Below are 9,195 nucleotides of genomic sequence, written 5' to 3' on the forward strand. Positions count from 1 at the left end.
CTCCTGGTTAGACATATAGCCAATTTGCTTCAGAAATATCAAACTACCGAGCTGGTATACATTTATTTGAGAACTTTGGTTATAATCTTTTTGATACCTTATTGTTACATGATAGCTCGCTATAAGGACAAAGCCCTGAATGTTACGAGTGCCTTTTATTGTTCATGAAATGATTTTTGAATTTGTATCCCCTCCCTCACACTCACACTTTTTTTAAATAAAAAAAGCATACATTTAGCTTCTCATTACGTGCTGTTAACAAGACCTAACAGCTTGTCTCGTCACAGGTTAGACAGACTTTTGGGTCGGATTATTTAGTCGCAATCGCGTTAGAAGCAAAAACGTTTTGCGCGTTCATCACTCCAAATTGGCTAAATTCGGGCATTTTCAAAACCAGGCGACAACACAGAAAAAGATCGCAGGTAATTTTTTTGATTCGAGCTTTGGGCATCAATTGCTTTCAGATTATATAAACTCCGTTAAAAGGAGCTTTTTAAAAAATCGTAACATTAATGAGAGCAAAAACCTCACCAGGCACAGGTTTGCCCCCGCTTTGAAGTTCCTTGAATAAAAGTTCGACAAAACTTAAGTTTGAGGCATTTAGATGGGAGGTGAGATCAAGATTCACCTGTATGAGAATGGAAAATTTGCTCAAATTAACGTTTGGCCACATTTTTTTAACAATTTTTTTCTTTCCACGGACTTGATTCTTTTTGTTTAGACAGAATTCTATGACTTTATGATCAAAAAAAGGAGATACATGTAGGAAGACCTCATTGACCACGCGGACATTATTAGTTATTATTAGATCTAACACTTTTCCAGATTTGTGAGTAAGCTCATTGTTCATTTGTTGCAAATTTGGTTCAGGCAAGATTTTGTTAAGAGCAGCACTACGAGGGAGCAGGGGCGGATCTAGGATTTTCTCGAGGGGGGGGGGGGGGCGGATTTTTAAAAAATTTTCCAAAATTTTGACGACCTTTTTTTTTAGGTCGACCAAATTGATTTTTCGAGCTCTCCCAAAGCACTGTTTTGCCCCTATTTTGGCAAAGTTTTCTGCGCCGCAGGCAAATTTTTGAAAAAACAGTAAAAAAAAAAGCCGTTTTTGGGCACTTTTTGAAAAATGTTGACAAAAAAATAGCGTTTTTTGGCGCGCGCTCCCCCTCAAAGTTAGTATATATTGGCGCCGAAGGCGCTTTTAGAAAAATTTTAGGGTCGGTTGGCCAAAAAGGGATTTCTGAAAAAGTATCAAAGGAGGGACCCTTTGGGTCGGCAGGGGGTCGAATCCCTGAGGAGAAGGCGTCCGCCCCCCCCGCACCCCCCCTAAATCCGCCCCTGCGAGGGAGGTTAAGATCACCTAGCAAAATCATCTCACTCTCCAGAGTGCTTCGTATGACTTCATATTCTAGAAAGCTCCAAATTTTTTTCTATATCACTGCTAGGGGGTCTATAAACTAGCCAGATTTGCAATATCTCTTTAGCTTTCATTTCGAAGCATGCCGCTTGAAGAATCTGAGAACACTAGTGGGATAAAAGATTTAATTTGATTCGACTTTCATAAAAGCAGATCAAGCCTCCACCACGACCATGAGGTCGCAGTGGATTGAAGCGTTTGTAATTTGTTGACGAAGAATAGCTTTGTCTTATTAGCTGGTTTTCGTCTACTTCTGAGGAAACAGTTATCAATTTTCTCGGCCAAAGTAAACCTCATTTCAACAAAACCTGGTAAGCCGAAAGAATCTGTCATTTTCTGAAACTTAATCATGGATTTTGTTTTCTAAAATCATAATCCATATAATCGAATATGCTTCGAAAAAAAATTATAAATCTTTTTAAATTGATTTTATCGACTATATTTGGATTTTGTGAAGACTGACCATAAAAATCTAACTTAATCGATAACTCGATAAGTATCCATGAAACTTCAATGAGGGACCGTTCTGCAAAACTGAAAACAGAACGAACATAAACTAAACTCAACCCCCCGCATGCAAACACTCTTCCACAGCATCCCCCCCCCCCAGACACACACACACACTTACACAATCTAATACCCCCCCACGTAATCACCAAACATCATTCCAGACTCCCCTCACACTCACACACACCCATCCATACCACACACACTCCCTCCACCCATTAAACATCCTACCACTTTAAACATCTTTCCACATACTCACACATTCCCTTTCAGTATATAGGGGTGGCAAACTGGGGGCGGGGAATCAAAATGGTTGGAAGTTACATAGGGGAGGGAATTAGTTTGGCCTAAAAGGGCGCTTAACATAGGATGGGGGCAAGGATCGAGCCAGAAACGTGAATTATGATGATGTTAGAAAAATTACAACCGAGCGGAAAACTGAGGAATGCCAAAAGATACATCTTTGTTGCAAAAACGAGCTTTTTTGCCGGAACCGGCGCCAAAACAAGGCTAAATTTTGCCAAAAGTTAAGATTCTTGATTCGAACAGAAATAAAATTAATAGTGTCTCGAAAAATATTTGCAGTGAAAACATCGACCGAAAACTTTTTCAATTACTATTCAATTTCCCTCAAAAGTATTAAGTTTTCTTATGTTTCTTTTGTTCCGGTTATTTCACGAAGTGAGAGGGAACTATAGGTTTGTTTTTTCTTCAAACCAGTTTTATACAATTTCTATGAAAACTCTTGAGGCCGAGTCTAGTATCACATTAAACCCTCGCAGACCCCTGACTGTTCTCGTTTTTCAGATACGTTTTTAAGACTGGAGTATGCAGAAGGCATTTACATGAAGTTTTCTGGTTTGATGCATGAAACTGTCTAATTTAGCCGTATGGTTCAATAAACGAAAAAAGAAAGAAAAAAAAACAACACACTCTTTTCAAACTTTGATCCAACATTTTCGATAGAAACATGTTTGGTCATAACATACTGCGATGTTGCAAAGCAATGTGATTTCTTTGCTGTTCCGCAGAAATGGCGGAATATTCATCCTATGGTTCAGTTTACTTTTCCTACGTCAAATTTCGAGTTTTTATATGCCATTTTTCAACAGTGTTTCTGTACCAAATGAAAGGTATCCCGGGTTGACCTCCATAGACCAAAAATGCTAATCATACAATTTCATACACTTAATCTATGGAAAAATGCTAGTCATACAAAAGTCATACAATTTTGCAAAATGAGTATACTCGAATTTTAAAGGTATTATTTTCTTGTTTTGGTATCGAAATGACTGCATCTTCTCATACATGATTCCAAAAGTGATCTCAAAGAGAAGACTTCCAGAATATTGATGCCTCTGGTGGACTGTTTCTTGTTTTGGATTACTTAGCTAGCTAAAAGGTTTTTTTCTTAGTTTTCCTGAGGCAGTATCTCCTGGTTTGGAGCCCCCTAGGATAAGATTAAGAAATGCTCTGCTTTCTCAGCGTGTGAAGAGAATTGACTACAAGAAATCAAATTTTCTCTGGTTTTTTTCTTCTCTGTTCAGAGACTGCTCGTCGTATGGGATGGGGATTAAATTAGTTTTTTGCCTCTTCTTGCTGGATTTCTAATTGTTAAAAAATGCTAGTCATAAAATTTTCATACATGAAAAATTTCTAAAATTACAATTTGCGTATATGAAAAAATGCTAGTCATACACTTTCCATATATGAAAAAATGCTAGTCATACAATTTCCATATATGAAAAAATACAAATCATAGACCTTTCATGCCATTTTCTGTACGTATGGAATCGTATGGAAATTTTATGACTAGCCTTTTTGGTCAACCCGGGGTTAATGTTCCAACTCATGAACTTATAACTTGTGTGAAAACTACCAGACGGCTACTTTTTTCTTCAAAGGCAAAAAAATCCAATTAATGAGCTAAAAAAAGATTAGAGCTAGCTTAGATTAGAAACAGTATGTTTGAAAATATACTGAAATACTGAACTAAGATATAGAAGCTAAAATTGGCCTCAAAAACAATACGAGGTACGATACCAGTAAAATAACACAAGAATTAAACCACTGGCCAGTTTCCTTGATATGCACTCGGGGAAATGTGGAACACTTTTAAATGTACTTCTACCAATGCGCCAATCCATTCGGCCGATCCAGTTTGTTGATCGAAAAGTTGATCATACGAACAATAAGGTGTTATGCTTGCACATTCAACCTTAAACACTGATCCTACTTACTCAAATATGCAAATAATGCTACCCTCAGTTATGGGTTCAGTACGGATGTTGTAATCGTGACAAAATGTGATACGAAATGACAAGAGGTAGGAGCTTTTTTGCGAGACTGGCTCGAGAAGTTCTCACAGAGCGAGTTCGGAATGCTCTCGAGGAATTTTCGGCGACGGACTGTCAGGCCTATTCCGACAAGGCCGAGATTGACCGAGGGAATTACTTGTTCTTGTCGTCACATAAATACTATGAACTAATCAGGAACTTGTTTGGTCAGCTTCAAGAGCGCCATGTCGTTTGCGAGCGTTTTTCTTGTTTGGTATCTAGCAAATAGATACAGCTCTTTTGGAGAACTCTTTCAAATTTTTTAATTGAAAAAGAGATTATGATTTGTCAAATTAAATTGTTTTCCAATTAAGGAAACAAGTTTGTTCATTGTACGGAATCAACATGTTACAATGAAAAAAACTATCTAGGCGTGGCGTTAACTGCAGGAAGATTTTTTTGTGGAATTTTCAATTTTTGTTTTTTTTTTGTACAAAATTGCTTATACGAAATTGCTTGATCATAACATACTCTGCTGCATGCACAGCGAGGAATTTTTTTTGTTTGTTCGTAGAGTTGATGGAATGATTAGGCAGAAGTGGAGTTTTTTCTCAAAACGAAGTTCGAGTTTTCATTTGCCTACTTTCAATTGTGTTTTCTCTACCAAATCTTTTTATTGAGCTAAGTTAAATTAAAAAATCATTTGTTTGAAAATTTTCAATCAGGCTAATAATGGAAAATCTTTTTGTTTTTTGTGTGTGTTTGTTTGTGATAGCGAGTGAGCAGCATTTGAATTATGCTGAGAAGTTGCGTCAAAAATGTTTATGGGAGCTACTCGAATTAATAAAATGTTTCTGAAAGTTAATAGAATTCCTTTGAGCTTAAAGTGGCTCGTGGGGGTCTTAAAAAATCTGAACAAAATTTTTTGAATATAAAATAAGTTTCCAGAGACTTTGAGGTATAGTCAAAAACTTCTAATATATTAAGTATTGCTGCTATTTGAATTCAAAAAAGCTGCCATAGTTTAAATTTGAGTTACTTAACTATTATTAGCTCTTGGTACTTATATTCTGAATGCATCCTTCCACAGAACTTTTCAAAACTGCAACAAAAACAAAAAACTAAAACAAACGCTGAGCACTGATTGTGTTTTTTTTTCAGTACAATCAAAGCAATTTTTGTAAAATGAAGCAGTGCTAAAAATGTATGATAAATAATTGTTTTCATTGCAATTTCATTACAGGGGTGTATGTTTGGCCTAAAAAATAAAAGAGGGATTACGTTGGGAACGAAAGACAAAAATTGAGACGAAAATGAAAAAAAAAGACCGGAAAAATTGAAAAAGTAGAAGAAAGGAAAACTTACAATTTTATAAAGGGAAAAGTTTTTAGAACTTCCGACAATAATATTTTGGACAATATTATGATTTTTTTTTAAATTAACATTGCTTATAAAAACACTTGATCACATCAAACAATGCTGCTTGCACAGCGAAAGGGTTTTCTTGCTTATACGCAGCGATCATGGAATATTTCAGCTACGGTTTGCTTTTCTTTTCTCAAGACAATTTTCAAGTTTTCATGCCATTTTTCAGTGTTTTTTTTACCACACTATACTGGTAACTTAAAGTTTTACAAGCCATTTCATTTTTTGAAAGTTGCCAATCAGACTGGTGTAGAACATTTGATGTATTTCAGATTATAACTTGCTGCAACGACGGAGAGTTGTAATAATCTAGCTGTGAAATTGTCGCAAAATGAAAGTTTGCGAGCAATTTGAAATCACAAATATGTTTCTAAGCCCTGAAACTATTTCTTTGCGCTTGAATTGAATTGAAGTGGTTTCAAGAAACCTGAAACAATTTTTATCCATCCTTTTTTTAAAGTTCTCAGAAAAATCTTTTTCGTAGACTTTTATAGTAGTCGAAACTTTCTGATACTTGAAGTTTTGTAGCTTTTTGAACTCAAGAATTGCTACCATTCATATTTTTAATCTATTTTAGAGATTACTCCCTCTTAGTACTTAAATTGCATCTGCAACACTTCGGAGAACCCAACAGAACAGCAACGAAATCTAAAAAAAATCTGAAAACTAACAACGAAATTTATTATTATTTTTTTTGAAACACTTGAAGCAGCTTTTCGAAATTGAAGCATTATTAAAAAATGTATGGCACGGTTAGTTCACATATAAACTTCATAACAATGTGGGATGGGCTAGTGGCTGTCGTGCAGCGTTGGCATGAAAAGTGGCTTAACATGCGATGGGTGCAAGGAGGGAATGAGGGACGTGAATTGGAAAGAAAAAAATTAACTATTGTGAAAGGAGAAAGGTTGAAAACTTCCGACATCAAGTTTTGTGGAAATTTTTGTTTTTTTCCTTTTACAAAGCTGTTTATACAATCTTGCTGCGTCACAACACACTGTGCCTCTTGCACAGTGATAGGCTTTTCAACCTTGCTGATCAGCAGAATTGATGGAATATTTAGGCTACAGTGTGGTTTTCCTTACTTTAGACAATTTTAAAAGTTTTCATTTGGCATTTTTCAAATGCATTTTCTTTACCACATGAAAGTATTATCGTTTTAAGTTCAAACTTAACAAGGAGTTTCACATGTTTAAAGTATGCCCAATATTTTTGTGCTATTTCTTACTTTTTTTCATCGATTTTTTGAAATTATTTTTTATAAAATACAATTCCATAGTCCTTGAGGGGTAGCCACAACCTTCTGATATGCGAAGTCGTTTGGCTATTTGTTCTCAAAGAATGCTGGCACAGTTTCTAACCTACCGTACTTAAGGATTATTATCACTTGGTTTTTGAATTTCAACAGCAGCACTTCGGAACCCAACAAACAGCAAAAGTTAAAAAATTAAAAACAAACCACATACTGTTTTTGTTTTTCCCCGTTACAATTGAAGGAGCTTTTCTAAATTGAAGCACTAATAAAAAATTTATTCATTGCAATTTGCAGATGTATGACTCATTGATTCATAATTTCATTGATTTCCAAAAATGTCTCAAAGAACTCTTTCAAGCTTTGATTTTTTTCAAAACAAACAGAAATTTTAAATTACTGAGCTAAAAATGGGATAAAAGTAGATACAGTATATTCAAAATCTATAAAAATACGATATAAAAGCTAAGATTGTTCCCAAAAATGATATCAAGTACGATTAAAAAAATAACACAGGACTTCAACCACTGGCCATTGTGCCTGATATCCACTCGAAGAAATGGGGAACACTTGTGAATGTACTTCCACCGTTGCACATTTCGTCCGGCCGATCCAGTCTGTTGGTCGAAAAACTCGCCACCCCATACAAACAATTAGGGGTCGTGCTTGCACATTCGAATTTATACAGTGGTCCTCCATAATCAAACATGCATATGTTGCTACCCTCAGTTATCGGTTCAGTACATATGTTATAATCGGGACAAAACTGGATCGAAAACGGTCGCCAAGAGGTCGGAAATCTTCCGCGAGATTCCCGCAGGAATATTTCACGGAGCGAGTTCGGAATGCTCTCGAGGAGCTTTCCGCGACTTACTGTCGCGCCCATTCCGACAGTGCCGAGCATGACCGAATGAGGTACTTGTTCTTGTCGGCACATAGGTATTCTGAACTCCTCGGGAACTCGCCTGGTCAGTTTCACGAGTGCCATGTCGTTTGCAGGCGTTGGTCCCGATCGGTAACTGGCAAACAGAATTTTATTGGAAAAAACTTAAGAAACTTCCATTGAAAAACAAGTTTGAATTTTGATTTAAATCGACTGTTTCAGTTTGCGGATGAAAAACCTTGAATTGTTTGTCGTAGTGCAATTAGAATGTTGATTTCAAAAAATTACCCGGGTGCGGCATAAATTGCAGAAACTTCCGACATTATTTTTCGTGAGAATGGCATCGAAAAGTCTCCAATTTCAACAACGATTTCATCAGCTAAAAAGATAAATTATTCAATACATTCCAGCAAAACCTAATGAAGAATCAAAATTTGCTCAAGTCTTCTGGTCGAAAAAAATCTAGTTGCATTATCAAAGATTTTTCAATAATTCTGAATATACTCGATATCACTAAAGTAATTCATATTAGTCTTTTTTTAAAAATGGCTCTATTTTTCTTCTTTCTACTTTTTCATCTTTCATGGTAAATCATAATCAGTGTTATCCCAAAAATAATCCCTCTCTTAAAGCCAGCCTATCCTCACTCATGCTTCGCCATTCAACTTCCTTCACTGTTGAAAAATGGTGCAAGACATACAACTTACTAATAAATAGATCAAGACACTTAGTTGAAGTGAGCACCCACTGAGGGTCGATGATGGATCCGCCGCAGAAGCCACGTGGTGGTGGCAGCCGAAGTCTCACGTAGAACAGGCGAGTCCCGCTCCTAATTCCATTCACTATTTCGGACACAAGAGAGTCGGTTAGGTTTACTGGACCATCGGACCATCTGTCACGAACATCTTCACTGACAGGTACTGAATAGCTGAATTGGGCAGAAAACAGAATGGATGTTGAGGTGATTAAAATTAAGAGAGTGTCCATATTAAGAAAAAAGAATTAAATGATTTTTCCTTCAAAATTTAACCTGTAATTTGAGTTTAACTAAAGAAGTACTTTTGCTCAGTTTGTACTGTTTAAATTAGTAACATGATATTTGCTGTTATATGGGTTGTGAATAAACATTGATAATGACCGGTTGTCATTGGCTATATTCTTCAATGCCGAATATGTCGAGGTCTCGCACTTTTTTGGTCATCGCTGGAATCCAACTAATTCTGTATATTTTAGCAAAATTGAAGGTCACTTAGAGCTAATTTGACAACGTAAAACAAAACTACAAATTTGTAGACTCAATAATCAGAACACTATCTCAAATATTCATCCTAAGCTGCTCAAGGTCATTTTCGTCCAAGCTCCTGAAATGAAAATAATGTAGTCATGGTCACTGCAGTTTTTTCGATCAACAAAAATGAGAAGGACTTTTTGTTCGGTT

General features: G+C 36.1%; 1 protein-coding gene across 1 annotated transcript; it reads right to left on the bottom strand.

The window, feature by feature from the left end:
- Nucleotides 1-7,344: 7,344 nt before the first annotated feature.
- LOC134842827 (chymotrypsin-2-like) lies at nucleotides 7,345-8,844 on the bottom strand. Its single transcript, XM_063859323.1, has 3 exons — nucleotides 8,465-8,844; nucleotides 8,046-8,136; nucleotides 7,345-7,893 (listed from the first exon to the last, which is right to left on the bottom strand). The coding sequence occupies exons 1-3, from the start codon at nucleotides 8,742-8,744 to the stop codon at nucleotides 7,395-7,397; spliced, it is 870 nt and encodes a 289-aa protein (XP_063715393.1). The 5' UTR covers nucleotides 8,745-8,844; the 3' UTR covers nucleotides 7,345-7,394.
- Nucleotides 8,845-9,195: the final 351 nt, after the last annotated feature.

This window comes from Symsagittifera roscoffensis, chromosome 3 (genome assembly GCF_963678635.1).
Source record: "Symsagittifera roscoffensis chromosome 3, txSymRosc1.1, whole genome shotgun sequence".
Classification (NCBI taxonomy): domain Eukaryota; kingdom Metazoa; phylum Xenacoelomorpha; order Acoela; family Convolutidae; genus Symsagittifera; species Symsagittifera roscoffensis.